Source organism: Herpailurus yagouaroundi, unplaced genomic scaffold (genome assembly GCF_014898765.1).
Source record: "Herpailurus yagouaroundi ecotype Mexico unplaced genomic scaffold, PumYag 100, whole genome shotgun sequence".
In the NCBI taxonomy this organism is placed as follows: domain Eukaryota; kingdom Metazoa; phylum Chordata; class Mammalia; order Carnivora; family Felidae; genus Herpailurus; species Herpailurus yagouaroundi.
The window spans coordinates 37,119,874-37,141,342 of record NW_024412391.1 but is presented as its reverse complement, the minus strand read 5'-3'; the positions used below and the strand labels follow the sequence as shown (position 1 = coordinate 37,141,342).

Here is a 21,469-nt window from a genome sequence, read left to right as displayed (position 1 = left end):
TATTTTATTTTATTTTATTTTATTTTATTTTATTTTATTTTATTTTAATGTTTATTTATTTTTGAGAGAGAGAGAGCACGAGGAGGGGAGGGGCAGAGAGAGAAGGGGACAGAGGATCCAAAGCAGGTTCTGTGCGGATAGCCTGATGCGGGGCTCAAACTCAAGAACCGTGAGATCATGACCTGAGCTGAAGTCATAAGCTTAACCAACTGAGCCACCCAGGCACCCCAGAATTTTCTAGTTCCAACATCTTTTCACTCCCTCTTTCATAATCCCCAGGCAGATCAATGGTAGCTTTTTCTCTTCACATTTTGATAGGATTTCAAAAGTACAGGAAAGATTCAAGAATAGTACAAGGCACTCTCATACACCTAGATTTACCAGTTGGTTATAGCAATGATTTGACTTTAGTGTGCTAATTAGAAAAGGAGCTCAAGACAATAACCAGCTATTTACTTTTCTCTATAGACCATTTTATCGAATTTCAGGGAAAATAACTGCTTTTGGAAGTCAGAAGGAAACAAGCTGAATCGATGATACTAAAATTGTATGGGGGCCCTGGATTACCACTACAATCCTGAACAGGTTTTATTAAGACCTGATTAGCAGCACAAGGACTAGGAGTTAAATTTCCCAATGCATCCACCGTGTCCACAGCGGGTATCACTGGTCTCTGAGTTTGCTGGGGTGTTAACAATAAGACCCCAGAAATGTCTGTTGAAGTTTGCTTCAAGAACAAGCAATCAGAAATACGATTTCATGTTTTTGCCAGTGATGGGCTAGCAAAACTCTTCTTGGATTGACACAAATAGCATTTCATTTTGTTTTCTAATTTTAAAATAAAATAATTTTTAAATAGCAAGATTTTAGCATTCTAGGTAATCATGCATTTTTAAAAGGTCACGCATAGATTTTATTCCATGGATATTCCAATAAGAACTAGTAGTTACATCGAAAGACATTTATTTCTGAAGATAGAGTTGTATACCCCTTTGTGAAATTTGTGATAACTGAAAAAGTTATACCATCCAAGAACTGATTAGAGAAAGGACTTGAGTTACAGACGGTGATCTAAGCTGGACATCATTTCATTTGTTCTCTAACACAGAATCCCTGCCACGACATGCAACACTGTTGAACAATATCATCCGTGTCGAGGGTAATACTACAAAAGGGTCCCAAAATAGTGACCAAACATAATACATTAGAAATAAAATGAAACTACAGGTATAGTTTATAGTTCAAAAACAAATTTTAAAAGCAGCAACATTTTTCATTTTGTGAGGAAAAGCATTAAAGGGCAGGCTTCCTGCGGTCTGGTGGGTGCCTGCATTTATGCAAATCGCTGACTACTTCAGGCCAGAATATACTGCTGTTTATTCACCTGTTATCTTAATAGAATACATTTCTTTTTTTGTAAGTAGGATTCTTGCCCAGTGCAGAGCCCATTACGTGGCTTGAACTCATGACCCTGAGATCAAAACCTGAGCTGAGATCAAGGGTTGAACGCTTACCCGAATTAAGTCCCTTGGACACCCCAAACATAATGCATATCTTAACCAAGAAAAATTCACTCTTTTAACATCTCCTTTATCTATAGATAATAAATGTATGCAGAACTGAAGAGCAGATTTTGACACAGCCAGCTGCACCAAGGAGAAGGGGACCTTTCCCAGTGGTTACTACTCCATGTGATATCACTGGACTCTGAATCCAGCTGGCCCTCAGAGACCATTTCTCCAACTATCAGGAAAAGATCTGTCCAAAGGCATTTTAAAAATGAAACCTGACCTACACTTCAACTCTACAGCAATGGTCTGCCTGCTCAAAAACAATGTATGACCTTTAAATCTTAAATTATAAAATAGTTTGTTGAAAGTGTAATGTATTTAGGTTTTATCTAATAACGTAAGGAAATGCAATCATTTCCTCACAAAAACTAGAGAAAAAAAAAAACACAACAAAAAAAATGTCCCATTTTCATTACTTGCAAATGAAACTACCAGCCACAATACCGGAGAAGCTTTTTCACAAATTCTGTTGAAAACTGATTGCGCTTTTAATAGATATAAAAATAACAGTGCTATCTAAAGAGATACAAAGGTGAGCCTCAGTGTGAACTTTTAAATCTCTCTCTTCTTTCTATTCTTTGTGCACAAAAAATTCTAATACTTATCCTAAGTACATGTTTATTTCCTATATATTTACTTTATTGTATATCTCCTGTAGGAAAATAGTACACAAGCATGGTATAGCTGTGAAAATGCAGTAGATGTGGGGAGGCTTGAGAAAGAATCAAGGATAACTTTAGAAAATTGCTTAAGGCTAAGGAAAACATTAACCCCCAGACTGATTTATTCATCCCACATGTGTTTATTGAACACATGAATTTTGATTGGTCTTGTGAGGTTTATGAACCATTTACAAAACTGGCTTATTAGTATACCAAATTAAAATCTTCCACTATTACCTGAATTTCAAATATATACATGGCATGGGAATTATGGTTTAGCAGTACATGTAAAGAAATAAACTCGGGGCGCCTGGGTGGCGCAGTCGGTTAAGCATCCGACTTCAGCCAGGTCACGATCTCGCGGTCCGTGAGTTCGAGCCACGCGTCAGGCTCTGGGCTGATGGCTCAGAGCCTGGAGCCTGTTTCCGATTCTGTGTCTCCCTCTCTCTCTGCCCCTCCCCCGTTCATGCTCTGTCTCTGTCTGTCCCAAAAATAAATAAATGTTGAAAAAAAAATTAAAAAAAAAAAAGAAATAAACTCAGACACAGCAGGATCTATTGAAAAAATTAGTTCTGAATTTAATCACTTCTATTAAAGGTTATTTAGCAATGAAGTGATATACTAATCACATTAATATTTATACTTAATGATGCAGTGAATGATAGCTAGGAACTGGTGAATGGATTTTAAGCCCACTTATAATCTCAATTAGAAATAAACATTTGCAAGATGAAAAACTAGTGTCAGGATGTGTGTTTATTAGTATCTTAGTCTATTTCAATGAATTTTACAAATTCATTGTCCAAACCTTAACACTGTCAATGGTCATTTCCTTGGGCTTGCAATGCCAACAAAAAGGAGAACCTCAGTTTTTTTCATCTACAAAATGGGTCTCATGGGGTCTTCTCCAGGAGACGAGTGTCAGAATTAAATGAGATACTGAGAAAAAAAGAGATTTTTTTAATTTAAATTAAAACTAATAAACCCAAACCATGAACTGTAGTTGGATCCTAGTTCAGAGGGGGTAAATGAAAAATTATAAATTTTTATAACAAATTATAAATGTGTTGGTCCATCCTGGAAATTTTAGTATGAACTGAATTTTAGAAGATATTAAGGAATAATTCTTATTAATTTTCTCAGCTGTGATAAAGATACTGTGCTTACAAAAATAATATTCTTATTGTCAGTATATACTTGTAGAAGTATTTACAGGGAAAGTATCATGACGCAACTTAGTTTCAAATGAATGAAGGGAGGAGGAAAGTACATACAGAGAAACAGGGCAGGCGAGGTCCAGCAAATTTAGCAAAATGTTAAGTGCTGAATCTGGGTGCAGAATACATGAAGTTCATTTTACCATTTATTTAACTTTTGGATATTTGGGGGTCTTTTTAGTCTTTTTTTTTAATTAACATACAGTATAATATTAGTTTCAAGCGTATGATATAGTAATTCAACATTTCCGTACAATACCCGGGGCTCATCACAGCAAGTACACTCCTTAAGCCCCATCACCTATTTAACTCAGATCCTGACCCACCTCCCCTCAGGTAACCACCCAGTTTGTTCTCTATAATTAAGAATCAATGTTTTGGGGCGCCTGAGTGGCTCAGTTGGTTGGGCGTCCGACTTCAGCTCAGGTCATGATCTCACACTCCATGAATTCGAGCCCCGTGTCGGGCTCTATGCTGACAGCTCAGAGCCTGGAGCCTGCTTCAGATTCTGTGTGTCCCTCTCTCTCTGCCCTTACCCCTGCTCATGCTCTCTCTCTGTCTCAGAAATCAATAAAAACATTAAACAAACTTTTTTTAATAAAAAAAAAGAATGTGTTTCTTGGTTGGTCTCTCTTGGTTTTTGTTGTTTCTTAAATTCCATACATGAGTGGAATAGTATGGTATTTGTCTTTGACTGACTTCTTTCACTTAGCATAGTAGTCTCTAGTTCCATCCATGTCATTACAAATGGCAAAGTTTCATTCTTTTCATTCTTTTTATTCCATTTTATACATATATATTCATCGACTGATGAATGGGTAAAGAATGTATATGTGTATATATAGATATACACACACATATAACATCTTCTTTATCCATTCATTAGTCAATGGACACTTGGGCTGTTTCCATTAATTTGGCTATTGTAGACAATGCTGCTATAAACATCGGGGTGCATGTATCCCTTTGAATTAGTATTTTTGTATTCTTTGGGTAAACACCACTGTTGAGTATTTGAAAATTTTTCTAAATAGGAAGTTCAGTGGAAAACAATTAAATGAGAGAGTGTCATTAAAATGTCTGGCTCCTATTAGCTGCTAGTTTAGGATGATTACTATGCCATTACACTAGCTGCTCTACAGACTGAACAGTGCCCTGCACACAGCAGGTAAGTAGTGAGAACTTCCTGAAAAGAAATTTAAAAAATTAACATAAAGAGTTGAAATCCTCTCAAAAGGATGTCTCCGAGTCCATGAGGGTCACAAGCTGAGAGGAGATAAAGTTCTGCTTTCTTGGGGACACCGGGCACCTAAAGCTTAGAGGTTAAGAACACTGACTTTTGAGTCTAACCCCTTGGATTTAAATCTGTGGTGGGAGCAGTAAGGTCACCTTGGATGAATTATTTAATCCCACGCCTCAATTTTCGCAGCTGTAAATGTAACATAAAAATAGTTTGTTCCTATTTCATAATATCCTTGTGAAGATTAACTAGGACAATGCACTTTAAGTGGTGCCCTGCACATAGTAAGTACCCAAATACTAGTTATTATTATAATTATGTAGGTAAAACCTCCTATCCCATTGTACCATGATCTGAGAGGTGCTACCAGTATTTATGCAGGATTGCTCCTTCACCTACTAAACTGAATCTATGGTGTTTTTCTTAGAAACTTCCCTTCAATTTTCTTCAGTTTGTAAATTTCACTAAAAGCCCACAATTTACCTATTCTTGCTTTGGTTTTCTTTACAGAGAATTCTGATAAAAGCAATGAAGTTTTCACATGACAAGTCTCTATTTGATTCTCAAACATCAATGGGTTTCTTGTAGTAGTACAAATCTAATGTTTTATAGTACAAATGCTACAAATTCAATGTGTGTAAAATGAATGTTTCAGGAATGTTTTCCAAATCTATGATATCCGTATTACATGTGTCCTCAAATAAAACCTAGTATCATTGGTGTCAGGTTTCAGATTCTCAGAGAAACAGTACTAAAAGTTGTAGACCTCTGTAGGCGTCATTCTATACCCAACTCTTTAGCTTGGGCAATCTCTGAAAGTATCTACTCTCGTGTTGTTACCTTTAAGAGATAACCAATCCTGCTTCAAATTCTATGTCTCCCTCTCTCTCTGCTTCTCCCCCACTCATGCTCTCTCTCTCCTTCAAAAATAAATAAAGAGATTTAAAAAAATTAGAAAAAAGGGGCGCCTGGGTGGCTCAGTTGGTTAAGCATCTGACTTCGGCTCAGGTCATGATCTCACAGTTCGTGAGTTCAAGCCCCACATCGGGCTCTGTGCTGACAGCTTAGAGCATGGAGCCTGCTTCAAATTCTATGTCTCCCTCTCTCTCTGCTTCTCCCCCGCTTATGTTCTCTCTCTCCTTCTAAAACAAATAAAAACATTAAAAAAAAACTTAAAAAGGGGCGCCTGGGTGGCTCAGTCGGTTAAAGCGTCTGACTTCGGCTCAGGTCATGCCACTAATGTGTTAAAATCCCAAAGGTGACAGATCCTCTTTGCACACTCCAGAGACAGTCCAATAGTAACCACATGCCTTATTTATAGAGTGCCTTACCATTTCCAAGGCATGTTTACACACAGTACCTCATTTGATCCTCACAGCAATGGTCAAGATGTTCTGGGTAGTTCTTAGCCCCAGTTTACAGGTAAGGAAAATGGCAGTCACAGTGGTGAAGTGATGTCTACTCCAAGTCACAGAGAAATTATAGGTGCTTATGTCTTACAGACACACATCCACTCCTGCCTTTTGCTCACATCCCTTCTCTGGGCTCCCATTTCCTCATTTGTGTAGGGCTCCCCGGGCTCCCAGCTCTTTCCTGAGAGACTTAATACCATACCTCCTCTGGCTGACCATCCCACTGTGGACTCTGAGCCATCTACCAGGCACACCTTACAAATACTCATTCACTCAGCACCCAAAATATAACAACATCAAAACAAGAGGAAAGCAATAGTCCTGGTTATCTTGAAACTAATCAAATAAAAGCAAGATACAAAGACCTTAGAGAGGCCACAAACAACCAAATTTGTCAAGTAAACTTAATGAGTTCCTTTTAGAACAAAAGGAATTCTACTTTTGGTCCTTTGTGACTGTGGAAAAGTTTCTTATCCTCTCTTAGCTTCAGCTTCCTCACTACAGAATGTTCCTATTACCCCCAGCCTTCAAAGTTATGTTGACCAAAAAAGAAGAAAATATACGGGAATGTATCTAACAGTACCTAGCCCTTAGTTAAGACTTTGATAATTACTTATTGAGTTGGACTAAACCTTATAGATGAAAAAATACATAAGCTTGAAATGTGACATATACCAAAGAGTAAAAGGTATAAAACTCAATATTATAAATTAGATGTCTTGATGTTAATTAAATATATACTGTTTACATGCTCCAGTTTATTATCTAAAGAGATCATTCTACTAGAATTACCTTAAATTACACTAAATAAGCTTCACAAAATGTCTAAAATATCAGTAGTTTGGATAGTTGGCTGGAATATGTGTGTTAGTTTAGCAAAAAAACTGAACCTCTAAATTTTATGAAGAAATAGCTATATAGGTATGATATATATATATCATGAGGTATGATATATATATATATCATGAGGCTTTATATATATATATATATATATATATATAATGATATATATATATATATAAATATATATATATATATATCATGAGGCTTTACCAGAAGGAGAAAAAGGAAGCAGGTGATTTTCTCAAGAACAAAATTTGAGAAGGCAGATAGGGCAGGTTTAGCAGGGGAGAGTGGGCAGTGAACAACCTGACCAAGAGTATAAAGATTCTAGACAAGATGGTATAATACAGACCATCATAACTTTGAGCCATGGTCACTCAACACACTTAGAGGTCCTGGGGCTGATACTCCATAGCATTCACCAAAGTCAACTTCGATATTGAGTTCTGGGATTTCATTTCTCTCCACGAAAATGAAAGCAGCTCCTAAATCTTTACCTTATTTAGGAAATAAATGGTGAATGCCAAACTCACCAGTTGGTTCTGGTAGGCAGTGACTGCTGTGAAAACGGTCTCTGGAAAGATGAATGTTCTGAATTCTTCAGACTTCAGATTGAGCAACGAGGCTGTGTGGTCTTTCTTCTTAATGATGTGCACCCGCGGCTGGTACTTGTGCATGGAGTTCAAAATTATCTACAACAAAGAGATGGGAAGTACTGAATATTAAGTATTTATATTGCAAAACAGGCCAAATTGCAATGAGGCAAAGAAAGAACCATAAAATCTACAGTTGTTTTTTTTTTTAATTTTTTTTTCAACGTTTTTTATTTATTTTTGGGACAGAGAGAGACAGAGCATGAACGGGGGAGGGGCAGAGAGAGAGGGAGACACAGAATCGGAAACAGGCTCCAGGCTCTGAGCCATCAGCCCAGAGCCTGACGCGGGGCTCGAACTCACGGACCGCGAGATCGTGACCTGGCTGAAGTCGGACGCTTAACCGACTGCGCCACCCAGGCGCCCCTAAAATCTATAGTTTTGAATATAAGTTTTAAGAGTAGAAGCCACTCTTTCCACTCTTTTTTTTTTTTTTTTAATGTTGATTTATTTTTGAGAGACAGAGACAGAGCATGAGCAGGGGAGGGGCAGAGAGAGAGGGAGACATAGAATTGGAAGCAGGCTCCAGGCTCTGAGCTGTCAGCACAGAACCTGACACGGGGCTTGGACCCACGAACCCTGAGATCATGACCTGAGTCAAAGTCAGATGCTTAATTAACTGAGGCACCCAGACAACCCCACCGTTTCCATTCTTAAGGCAAATCATTTTCACAGGATGCTGCAGAAACATAGTTGTGAAATCACATTTTACCAAAACAAGTGTAAATAATACAAGTTGCTTCAAGGGTCCTTTCTAAACTGATGCGGGGAAAATCATCTGAAGGATAAGTTTATTTGTTGTGTTTTTTTTTTTAATCAAGTCTTTAAAATATATTTTGTTGGTCTGGTTAGACTGAGGATGTATGTCTAAATTTTCTAAAGTAAGAACTTATATATTCCAGGAAGACAGATTGTTATTTATGTAGTAGAGAGGAATAAAAAGAATTAAGAAAGGCTAGGTGACATTAGATCTTAGAGTGCAGAAACTGTTACTTTCTAGCTCCTTCATCTTGGGCCAAATGATCTCGCCTCTCCAACTTTGTTTTCTCAAATACAAAAACTTATTAATCTCACAAGGTTGTGGTGAGGATAAGATGATGTTAACTCTCATAAGTTGCACAGCAAATAGGAAGTGCTCAGTAAACCTTAGTAGTCGTAGTAGTATTTCTGACAACTTTGTTGATTCCTGACTCACTCTTATGAACCAAACATGAATGACAGTGATGACCATCTTCTGTTTTATAGCTAGTAAAAGTTGCCCAATACTTAGAAATCATAAGTCTACCTTGATTAACAAGGCAGTATTTCTCACGAATGTTTTAAACAAAATATAATGATTTGCCATTATGAAATCCGAGCAACAAAATTCACTTTCATATATAAAGGATTTTCTACGTCTTCCCCACTGCCGCTCAGACAGCTACCTAAATCTGCAAAATTGGGCATGTCCTTCCTAGGATAACAGTGCTCACACTGTATGCCCTTCACCCCAAGGGCCTAGCAGAGAGCCTGACTTTCCTGGGCGGCATGTGATAAATAGTGTGGCAGGAGTGTGGTCAATGGCAGTGTTGATGCATCTTCTAGACTAACATGGGTGTGGTAGATGAGTATTTTTGCTGGTTTACTTTAGCAGAGTTAAATACTAGTCACTGTGGGATAACTAATATAGAATCAATCTCTGTGCTGAGATATAAGCCAACTTAAAGTTAGAGGGCATTGGGGCGCCTGGGTGGCTCAGTCAGTTAAGCGTCCGACTTCGGCTCAGGTCATGATCTCGTGGTTTGTGACTTCAAGCCCCGCGTCGGGCTCTGTGCTGACAGCTCGGAGCCTGGAGCCTGTTTCGGATTCTGTGTCTCCCTCTCTCTCTCTGACCCTCCCCCATTCATGCTCTGTCTCTCTCTGTCTCAAAAATAAATAAACGTTTAAAAAAAATTAAAAAAAAATTACAGGGCATTAACTGGCATTGAATTTTGAACATGCCATCCTTTTATGATCCCAAACCTGAAGAGGAATAACTAAAACAAAGGAGAGCTCCAAATGAATTGAAATAGACTTTAAAAAAGTCATCTCTTTATATAATACATTTATTCCAAGGAGTTTAAGATATTTACGCTCACTCATAAAACTGGAATAAACTCAAAACAAAACAAAACAAAAAACTGGAATAAATTCAAAGTGACAAAAGTATACTCTTAAAACTGATATAAGAAAAACGCTGGGCATTCATTATGTGTTGTAATAAGAAGTTACAAATAATTTTCACACATTCTCTCTTTCTCTCTCTCTATCTCTCTCTCTCTCACACACACACACACTCATACACAAAGGACAAAGCCCTAAGCTTTAAATAATGTCCCTTCTCCCATACTTACACCATCCCTAGGTCAATTTCCTTCGGGAAAAGGTGCTGGAGAGGGTCCAACCTCAGACTGAATCTCAGAGCCAGGGCTCCTTGACTATCCGCTCAAGATCTCATTGGGTTAAGGAACACTAAAAGAAATGTGAACTTTGCTTCACTGAAGAACTAAATTCCCTGAAGTAAAAAATTTTCCTGTTATAAAACTAAAAATGCATCTGTAAGAAGGGCTTCTTCCGGACTAATTCAAAGAACTTGGCTAAACTACACAGGATCTAAAAATCTTGCCTTGTAGTTTTCAGAACACACTATTTATGGTGATAAGGGGTTACATTAAATAATAAAACTTTAAAGCTAAAATGGATATTAACAATCATCTAAGACTAAACAATTTGTCAAGGTCTAATCTTGGCATAATCAGACTAGAACCCAGAGCTCCTGAAATCCAGCTTGGTGTTATTCCCACCCATGAAGTTGGTATTAAAAGGAGAACATATTAATTCTGGACAGGTGATTTCAAAATGAATTCTCAAGTCGTTCTGGAAAGACTCAAATAGTGCTTCTCAAAGCTTCACATATGGAAAATATCAGAACCATTAAAAATTTCATTTCTCCCTGGAAAGATTTCAGTGGAGTCCAACAAACTTTAATATGAATGACATTACGAATGATCTGGCCTACAGAAAATGTCTCTCAGATACTCATCATTTTTAACCTGAAAAAAAAAATCCATCAATGAAAACATCTTTTTTAAAAAAACAGAAAAGGACAGTTATCCCAACAGTCTTAAAGACAAAAGTCAATTATCTTTTCCAATACATAAAATAACAGAAACCTATTAACCTACTTGCAACATCCCAACAGCAGAGTCATGAGTACCCGGTTACTCTGATTTGGTCATGATAAACAAAGTCTCTTGTGGGCGAATGGATGGTGGCAATGTCTGAAGTGATCTGTTTGCTTCCAATTTCATTGGAAATTGATTTTCCAATTTGAAACCATGTCTAAAACTCTCTAATATATATCTAATTATAACCATCCTTTCTGAGAAAAGTTCTGAAACTTCTAAAGTGCATAGATCCAATAAAAACTAAAACCTGAAGTAACAAGAGCCTTAATAAAGGGGTAAGAGAGAGAACAATGATAGAATATCTAAGCCCAGGGAAGCAACCAATGAAATACCAATGTGCTTTCTGGCAATTGAGGCAAAACCAAAAAACCCAGTATTCTTATCAAAAAGAAGTATGCAAGTCTAAAGTTTTCTTAGCATAAAATCTAAAACATTTTTATGTCAATCTTTATTTAAGAGCATGGACTAACATCACAATTCCTTACAAAGTAGTCTTACCAAATGTGTAAAGCGCTGCGTCAATGGCTATTTGTGCTATTAATTACTGATATGAGCCCAGAATTCCAATTTCTCTTTTTCCATATTTTGATGAACTCCTTATAAGATCAAATGTTTTGTTTTTCATTTCAAGACTTCTCTGTGCCTTAATATTCCTAAGACTCTCTACAGCAGGGGTGTATGATGAGTAAAGAGCACTTCCTCAAATTTATTTGGGCATAAAACCCTTTTGTCCTATTGTATCTCCCATGAACATGGTCTATAAACACACTTTGGGAAACCCCCAAGGGAGATGTCCGTCCTATTCCCCCTATGCTGTGTCATCTAACATACCACTGACAGAAACTAGACGTTTAACCCAAGAATGGGCTACAGTAGCACCCAGAATGCACATTCCCTTTGTTTGGTTGGTGCAGTCTTAGGACATTCATAATGCCATAGGTCCCTGACTCTCTTGCATAGAAATGGCACACGGCATCCCTGTAAGTGATGTCTTAAGAAGAGGAAACAAAATTCCCTGAAGAACAAATGGATGTTTTCAATGAATGACTCGCATATGGAGGATGGGATGGGGAGAGGGAGGGGAGGAAGAGATTTAGAGGGAGGAAGTTTTGAGGGACTCCTCCATTCCATCCCAGGGAATCCACATAATCCAAGGCACTGTACTTACATGGCCATGCTGATCTAGTTCATTGTTGGTGAGTTTCACCTTTTCAAAAGACACCATCTGCTTGAGTAGCTGCTCACCAGTAAAAGGAGAATCTGGGTGTACATACAGCCTAAGAAAATTATGAGAGATTTTGTTAATCTTTAATATATTTTTAAAATCTGTTCTCTGTGGGTCATAAAATACTCTGATTCTAAAGGAATGCAAAAACTTCATGTTGGTGAATTTTATTTGCCCCACATAATCTAAAATTTAATAATACAACATCAAAATAAATCTAAAACATCTAAACGTGTTTCTTTATGTACCAGTGATCTAAAAGGGGTTTTACCTAATATATTTTCTATTGTCTGTTCAGCAAGCCATTTTTAAAAGGCAAATATTTTTCTATCTATCTAATCAACTACTGGTCTGTTTCTGTAAAATATAAAATCTTATTACTGTTGTGGGTATTTGCAAAAGAGAGACAAGCTTATACTAATTGTGTAACAAGTTCCTAGTGTAAATACTGCTAAAAGTAAAAAGAACAATGAAGGGATAAAGAACACAAAAGACAAAACAATTCTAGAGAACCCATTCATTTAAACTTGAAGATGATGCAAAAGTTTATAAATATAAGGCAAAGTAATTTTACTACAGCGGACTGCCTAACTTTTAATAGTTCACAGATCACAGTCTGTTATTTCTTCTAGTACCTTAAATACTATGACTTTTATCTAGTTAAGTGCCCACTAGATAAGAGTGAAAAAAAGCTGGGTAAACCTCATATTATTCAATGTGTTTATTCATATACAACTTAAAGGGGGGGGAAGCTTTGATGGGAAAAAAATGTATTTACCACGTATTTATCATTTATCAGCTTCTACGTGCAAGAAAACTCACAGTTAGATGTAGGCCATTTGTTCTATCTGCAAAGTATTACACAAAGTATAACTCTTTGTAAATTCAAATTCTGGTATCCACTGGATATAAGCTTGTCTGAAGTCAGGGGAGATACAGAACTCAAGAAAGAAAAGGAAGTATCCCTGATTTAATAGGACAAATCCCTTTATCCATTTAACAGGCTATTTATATCTCAATTTTATATAGGATCTTTATATCTTTAATCAAACATAAATATTATGGTTGGGGCAACATCAGTGGGGAAAAAAAATCACAAAACATTTCCTTGCAGTTTCTTTAAAAGAAAGAAAGAAAGAAAGAAAGAAAGAAAGAAAGAAAGAAAGAAAGAAAGAAAAGAAAAGAAAAGAAAAGAAAAGAAAAGAAAAGAAAAGGAAACCAGAAGTCTATGCCATGCTTTGTCACAAACAGGACTAAGAACAGAAGAATTAGGTAGCCGTACTGAAATGTGAAAGCCCGCCAGAAGCAAAGCACAAAAAAGACTAACAGCACTAGAAATTCTTACTAGACCCATATAAGAACTTTAAAGGCTTTCAGTGTATGTTTGTCTGTCTGTTGGTTTTGGAGGAGTGTTTAAAAATGCCTTTCAATCAAAGTATATTCCTTAATGATACAACCATCATAACGTTTCAAGTATACCCCTCCAAGGCTATCACTATATGAAGTTGTTTTACTGGCCAGCACCACATCCTACCTACCCGACCAAAAAAGGTTCAAAAATATTTAAAGTCCTAGAAGTTCATGAAATGTTCCTTCTTTATCAATTCAACATGGGTCTTCACAATAATAAAGACTAACGTATTTAAATATCAATTGCTTTAAAGACAACAAAAGGTCCTATATGAAAATATGACATTATTTTTTAAAAAAAGAAAAGATAACGTTACTTTAGATAATGTATATATCTTGCCATTGTGGAGATCAAATGATACTGTCCAGTATTATTTCTTCTGGTTAGGAACAACTGACTGGTAAACTTTGGTCTGAAACAATATGTTTCAAGGAATAAGAACCACAAGGAACTTCTACCATTAATACAAAAATTATCACCTCCCATGTTCCTCACCTTTCCCTTACGGAGTTATTCAACACAGCACTATTTGTTTTAATAATAATAAAGAATATTTGCTTAAAATTGGTAGAATATTTCTATCCTATAACACACCAAACACTTTTATTTAATATCAGTATAAATATACTGAAGATGAATGAAAAAAAGCATACAGGAAGCCCCTCCTCTCTCAAGTCCCCCAGGACTTAAAATTCCAGCAATAGCTTAAACATGCTTCAGTTAAGATAGTGTATTGGTACGTGCTTTCCTTCTCCAACCAGAACAGATTAGTAACATAAACAAGGCATGTCATATTTCCAAAGTCCTGCTGGCCTGCACCAGCTCCTCATACCTTCAGATAGGAAGAAAACAGATGCTAAATAAGAGGGATTAACTTCTTAGAGGAAAGACTTTGGGGAGAGAAAAAAAGAAGATTTGATTGTAAAAATGGTTAGAATACTGCTAAAACTCTCTCTCTCTCTGTCTCTCATTTAAAAAGATTTTGTAAAGTGTGGAAGTAAGCTTGAGAGTAGTAAGAATCAGCTCTTTAATGATAAATAGTAAAGAAAATTAATATAATCATTTTAGTACCAACTATAAGACAGTGAATCTTGCTCTATTTAAAAAAAAAATGGGTGTAACATTTTTGTAAAATGTCTTAGGCCTGCTATTTAGTATGTTATTTAATATACTGATTTGGAAGGGTTGGGAAGATGTCCTTCCTAGTCTTCTGTGGGAATGGAAAAGTCTGAGAGGCTTCTTTTAATCTTTTCTCCAGTGTATTTAGCATACCGTAAGCTCAATAATGTGATCAGTGACTAAGTAAGCTTAATATTCCATCTGAACCAGTATGTGTAAATTGTGTTGATTCTGTGCCTTGATTAAAACTCCAGACTAGATACTTACAAAGAATCAACCAAACTTCAGAGTTCCTAAGTCTATACATGTAAATAAATTATTCATTCTGATAGGAACTTCCAACAAACTACAAAAATTAGGTAATCATAAAACAACTTAAAATCAGCGAGGCTTGGCTTTAGAACCCTAACTGTAAAGTCCGCTAATATCCTTTGCTTGTATTAAAGTATTCAGTTAGATTCCTATAACTTCAGCTATTACTATTTGCATAAGCTAATATATGCTCCCCCCCCCCCAGAAGGCTAATTTGGGCAAAGCAGCAACAATAAAAAGCAGCATGTGATTTTTTAAACAGAGTTCTCCTTCAAAAACATTACCAATGAACAGCACAAAAGTAAACATATATGATCCCTAACGTATTGAGTAACATTTTGCATAAAATAATATTAACCTGTTGTTGAATTACATCCACCCACTGAACTTATTATGGAGAAGGGGTAAAAAAGAGTTTGCTTTTCTTACTTAAAATTTCTGAGTCCCTTTACTGGTCAAAAACGAATGCATTTCACCAAAATGATGTTTATTGTGTGCAGATGTTACCATATTACTAAGAAGTACTTACTACAAACAACCACTTTACTAAAATGCACTCTTCTCAAAAGGATGTTAGGGCAACCACTTCAGCAGTAGGTTTTTTCAGTCTGGTGTTAAGTAGCCAACTAGAAATGATGGGTGCCATATGAAATAGGTCTGGATCTCTAATGAATATTCTAACTGAAATTAGGAAAGCTTGTAAATGAATTACAAAAAAAGAAACAATTAAGGACGACTTTCCGTCTGTGCACAAACTCTGCCTTTCTCAGATATTTTGTAGTCAGTCCTCTGGGCTGGGAATGCTCTCTACCAGAGCTCACCACTGTAAAAACAGAACTGCTTAAAATTCAACCAGCCAGACACATTCTGCTCTCAGGGTTCATACGCACTGCATTTGCTCTGCCCGAAAATCTGGAGGCACAAACCTGGCTGGCAGTGGTGGGTCTGCCTTGCCAGCCACGAGCCAGGAAGACCGGTGGTAGGCGTAGCGGTACCTCTTGTTGTCCACGGGGACGATGTCCATCAGGACTATGTACTTGGCCTCAGGATCCACGCCAGAAAAGGATACTCGAATGGTGGGAAACATCCTCCTGACACAAGGAGACAAAGAGAATTCGCTGGAGCTCCTTCCTGGAGGCTAATGAGTCACTGAATAAAAGGGCGAGGTCCTACTCCCTCCCCGCTGACCCCCACACCCTTTTTGTTTCCACAGACACTTGAGTACTGAGACCCTCCTTCTCCCACACCTACATAATTTTAGGTGTCACCATCATAGGAGTCCCCTTTGCTACATGAAAAGTTTTGTTTTGCTTTTTAATACTGGAAGGTCTTCGAGTAGGGAAAATCGTATGCTGTATTATCAAACGTGTCAGACTCCCCCAGACCAAAGTCTCTGGAGCAGACCCAGTCTCCCAACCCTCTAGGGTTGCAGGGAGAAAACTCGGTTCAGCCACAGAAATCTAGGGCAGGTTGGGTTCGGGAGACCCTGCGGGTATTTCCCAGAGTCTACAGAGCTGGAGTGACCAGGGCTGCAGGCCACTGACCTTTAGAGTCTTTGTCCCAGGTCTGGGGAGCCACCTGCACCCCCATGCACTACCCCGTGCCTGCCCCACTAAGGCACCAAGGGGGCCTGACGCACCAGCACTCCATCCTACACAGTGTGAATTTCAAATTTCATTCCTCTGTGCAGGTTTTAATTTTAGTTTTTAATGGGAACTGGCAGCTTTTGCAAATTGAGGCCAATAAAAGGGAAGCTACTTGCCTCCCTCGAAGCACCCAGTAGCCTGCCCTACACCCCCAGCAAGATTCCTGCTTCCCTCCAGATGCCAACTCCCCACCCCAAAGCCCTCCCAGATGGCAGATCACTGGTCCCCACATCCCTCTCATCAAGGCCACGGCCACCATGGGGTTTTCCATGGCCAGATCCTGAGAAAGCAAATAAATGCTCAGAAGTCTGTCTCGCAGCTCTTTCCAAAAGCAAGTTGATAGAAAGAAGTCCTCCTTAAGGGAAGCTTCCTCTGGGTGCTCTGGACCAGTGGGGTTTCACCCAGCTCCAGCGAATACCTGAGGCCACCCGGGGCGCCACTGTCATCCCTGTACCCCTTACACACCAAGCTCCCCACCGCCACCACGGATCGCTACCTGCCCGACTTGGTGATGATCATCTCTGTTCCCAGCTCGTGGAATTTGTCCCAGAGCTCCTTCGTCTCCAGGCTGCAGGCAATTTTGGCCATTTCCTCACTGGGGATGATGGGGGTGGTGGGGATCAGTGGCTCAGTACACAGAGAGGAGGAGGAGGGGCTGCCACTGCTGCCGCCGCCGGCAAACTCCCCGTGAGCATCCAGGCTGGTCAGTTCACCCAGGGGCTGGGCACAGGAGGACTTCTCAACAAATTGTTCTGCAGGCAAAGAGAATGGAGACTGACAGCTAACGCTGTCAAGCAAAGACACAGGAAGGAGAACAGCGCAACCCAAATTGGTACTGGACTCGACTCTGGAAAAGTGAAGTTCAGAAACTCCAAGAAGGCCGTGATAACCCATCACTATATAAATTCTCATGGAATGACATACCCAGCGCTTGCTTACCGAACCAAATGAGTTCTAGAACTGTGGCTTGTTACGAACATTATGAAAGCCACTTTGGGGACTACAAATGTAAGGAGTGCATAAAGGGAAAGGAGGTGATCATGAAAGATGAAAAGCAAGTATTCCTACTGTTATCCCTGTCAAGTTCTAGACGTTGTAGCTTGTGGGATCTCCTGCCAGTCCTGCCTCTTTGACAGCCAGGAGAGACTTTTCTCCAGCGAGACCAAAGGGAACGAAGAGGTCAGCATCTTCCTTACTTTGAGAGAAGCTTTCCCTTCCGTCCTGAGCTCTCTCTCCACAAGAAAAAAGGAAAGGTGGAAGGGAAGGGAAGAAAAGTGGGGATGCGGTTAAAACGAAAAACTCAAGTCGCTTCACTTCTCTGCCTGGCTCTCAGTGTGCTAGGCTTTAATATCAGGGCAATTTTGCAATATCCCTCCCAGCCTGAGATCTTAGGAAAGACTCTAACGTATAGCTTATTAAATCACAAAAGTGGGCTCGCTAGGCCATTTTGGGAACAGGTGTGAAAAACTGTCTTGAGGGCAGTGTGTGTATTTTTCTCCCTTTCTCTCAAAAAGGTCCTGGAAGTGAGGGAAACAACCCTCAACCCAGGCTAGCAGAGTATTTAAAGTAGGAAGAACACCATCCACCATCAGGCTGGAATACCGCTGCCTATGACCCAAACATTCTACTCCACAGCTGATAAGGGCCTAGGACTACACCAGTCACTTTGATGGAATACAGGGGGACTTCTGTAATTGTCCCAATTATCTTGTATCCCTTAAAAAAGAAACTACTTGAATCTGTAATGTGAAACTGATCTCTAAACAACACTGTTCTAAGTGCCAAGGAATTGAAACAAGTTCTAAATGTAGACATAGTCATGTATATGTTATGTATCACATAAAGCATTTTATTTCCCATATTTCTCCTTGGTTTAGGGCAGGCAAGCAGGAAGCAGGGAATTTTTACCTTTTCTTCTCTTACAATAATAATCCAACTCACTGTAACATTTTAAATTAAGAATAATCAAATTAAGTATCTTGGCCTTAACTTTTCACGTTCAAAGAATGAAAAGTACGCCAGGGCAAAATCTTATTTTCAACAAATATTTTCAGAAACACATTCACCTGATGTCTTTATAGAGAATTAACACGTAGCTTCAGAAATTTTCTTATTTTTCTGACAATTGGAAAAGGTAGACTCCCTAAGCCCCAGACTAAGGACAGCCAGGGTGGGAAAGTGGAGGAAGAAGAAAATGATACCGAATTTCTGCAACACAATGTTATGTGTCAAGGGTACCTCAATAAAAAAGATCTGAAAAAATGCTCTAGTGGTTTAAGGAAGGCAGCTCTTCTAAATAGATTTTACGTGTTTAAATGCTCAATCCTGATACACTTTTGAGTCCCTACCCCACAACTGCTTCCACACCTCACACCTCTCCATCCAAAGTACCATATTCTCTGTAACAGAACCTCTAGGTGTTTCTCTTGCGGGAGTCCTCAGCTTAAAGTCACTAATTGCACTGTTGAACTACTAGCCCCTGGAAAGGACAAGAACACCTTCTGGGTCTTTCAGAGCCCGTCTCATAAGCCCAGGGGAAAGAGGTTCATTTTACAGACTGTGTATTTGCGGTGGGGGAGAAGGTGGTGGCTATATGGTTTAGAATGGAGATAGAAAGCGAGTTTTCTCAGGAAAAGAAATAGAAAAGAAAGCAATACTGAAATGACAGTGGAACTGAAAATGGCATGTTTCCCAGTCTGCTGTCTGTAATTCTGACAGGAATATTAACCCGAAGGGCTCTTTCCCTGCTAGCTACCGAACTGTGATGGGGGAGTTCATAAAGAATTCAGAGGCCTTCGAAATAGGAGTGGATAATGTTGGGCTGTCCCACCAAAATAACTTTGAAATTGGTGGTTAATATGTCTGCAAACAGTTTGGGTTTGTTTCATTGGTTGTTTCCTCTTTTTTTTTGGCAGATCTCAGGCGGATGAGAAGAACCAGGGAAAGTGAGTGAAACCTTGGAGGGGAGACTTTTTGACATTATATTTTCTGGAGATCTTCCTGTTTCCTTTTCCTTGGTTCTAAGTTGCTCTGGGGATTTTAGCTTTCTTTTCTTTTTGCCCAGCCCTCTTATTTTTCATCTTTAACCCTTTGTCTTTCATACTAGGATGGCTGTTTCAGATGTGGGATGTTAAAGTGTTGGAAAGGACAGGGAGAAAGAAAGAAAAAACACAGGGGAGAGTCAAAAAATATACTACCCTAAGTTTGCTATTTGATGTTTCTCACCATTTTCGGGCTATCGGATGATCAGAATGTAAAATAATTTTTTCCTGGGGACCCAAGAGGTGATGAGAACACTTCTTTCTCTGTTAATTGTAAAGGGACTTTGAAATACTCAAGTCCAGCAGTCTCTTTCCCACACAGTTCACTTGTGCTGAGGGGAACATAATCCCTATTTTCCCTTTACTCCAAGCCTAGTGTCTTCTATAAATGGTAAAGGTTGTTAAATAAACAGTATAGCTAAAAGTTGAGGAATTTGGAAAATGGTTACTGGCTAATGTTTTTGCCAACCTCCACTGAAAGTGATGGCGGTTACAAAACGATGTCTCACCGAGAAGTTCGGAGCTTCGGTGAAGAAAACGGTTCATGGGGGGACAACTGGCTTCTTCTACAGCATATGGCAGTGGCTTTAAGGAGTTAATTCTGTTTATTCAAGTCAAAGGAAAAACAAAATCCAACTAGTTTCTTGTTAAGTCGCTAAGAGTCTCCTCGGGATCAAATGCACACGCAGGTGTTACACGCATGGTAAATTCTGTTGAGTCTTAAAAGGGGTTAATTATTTATCTCTGATTGTTTTGGTCCCAACAAAGTTACACACTCTCCTGCACAAGTACGACTTGCCCTGGGGATTCTAGACGAATAGGTAGAGACAGTGGCTAGCGCGCATCCGAGATGGGAAACCGGTTGTCTGTGAAGCCCCCCAAAAAAAGAATCTCCCGACCCCGGCGTGGGGCCCGTGGCCTGAAGATCAGAAGCTGCCTAGAGCAGGGAAAGGCGGCCACCCTCTCAAGCCTCCCGCAGGCAGGGGACGGAGGGACAGACAGATGCGCGGCGGCCCGCTCCTGCCCTAGGCGGACAGTCGGGCAGCCCGACTTACCAAGTGGTTTGATGGTGTTCTCGGCGGCTTCCTTCTCCTTAGAGCCGCCGCTCGACATAAGCGCGGCGATGGAGAAGGCGTTGGCCCGGGAGGAGAGCTGTGGCTTGGGCGACGCCGTGAACTCCATGGCCCCCAGTGTGCGGTCCTGGCCACGCACGGGGCCTGCCGAACTGCCGTCCAGCTTCCCCAAGGGAGACAAAAACCAACACAAAGCGCAAAGTTTCCAATTGCAATCTCAGCGGAGTCGGGAACTCCAGATGAGTCAGCCCCAACCGGACAAGAGCTCCCCACTGGCCTCTGTCCCTCACTGCAAAGCCCTCCAGCCGCAGAGACTTCCCACTAGCCGGAGAGGACAGGAGAGGACCAGCCTCGGGCTCCACCGGGTGCGCGAACCCTGGGGCGCTCCGCAGGACCACAGGCTGCGCCGCCGGAAGCTGGAGATGAGCATCGGGCGCGCAAAACCCGGGGGTCTCGCGGCACCCCTGAGCGTCCTTCCTCCGTCCACGCGCTGGGGACAGCCGGAGCGGCCCAAGCTGCAGGAAAGATGCTACGGGTGGAACTCCGCAGCGAGGGGGCGGACGCCGGACAGCACCGGCGCCGGCGTGCGGAGCACAGCGCGGCGCGGAGGACACTGCGCCCGGGCGCTCGCAGCCCTGCGCCTTAATTTGCTGGCGGCAGCTATCCCAGCGGCCCGCAGCCAGTCAGCGCCTCCCCACGTCACCGCTTCCTGATTCCGCCGCCGGGGGCGGGGCAGCGGGCTGGGCAGGGAGGGCGCGCCCCGGGCGCGGTGCCCGCTCGGCCTCGCGCAGCAGCCAGCCGCGAACCTGGCACCCGTTCGGAAAAAGTGCCACCACCG

The 21,469-nt window shown here is 40.2% G+C and overlaps 1 protein-coding gene across 2 annotated transcripts in view; it reads right to left on the bottom strand.

The window, feature by feature from the left end:
• TBX20 (T-box transcription factor 20) overlaps positions 1–20,865 on the bottom strand; it is a 57,097-nt gene extending 36,232 nt beyond the window's left edge. The window contains exons 1-6 of one of the 2 annotated variants that reach the window (XM_040472272.1): positions 20,614–20,865; positions 17,014–17,269; positions 15,798–15,962; positions 13,757–13,852; positions 11,973–12,081; positions 7,479–7,637 (exon numbers count right to left, since the gene is read on the bottom strand). In XM_040472272.1, coding sequence (XP_040328206.1) covers positions 7,479–7,637; positions 11,973–12,081; positions 13,757–13,852; positions 15,798–15,962; positions 17,014–17,269; positions 20,614–20,740 — 912 coding nt within the window. In that variant the 5' untranslated portion in view covers positions 20,741–20,865. The remainder of the gene's footprint in view (positions 1–7,478; positions 7,638–11,972; positions 12,082–13,756; positions 13,853–15,797; positions 15,963–17,013; positions 17,270–20,613) is intronic. The other variant, XM_040472274.1, reaches the window with a different exon arrangement.
• Positions 20,866–21,469: the final 604 nt, after the last annotated feature.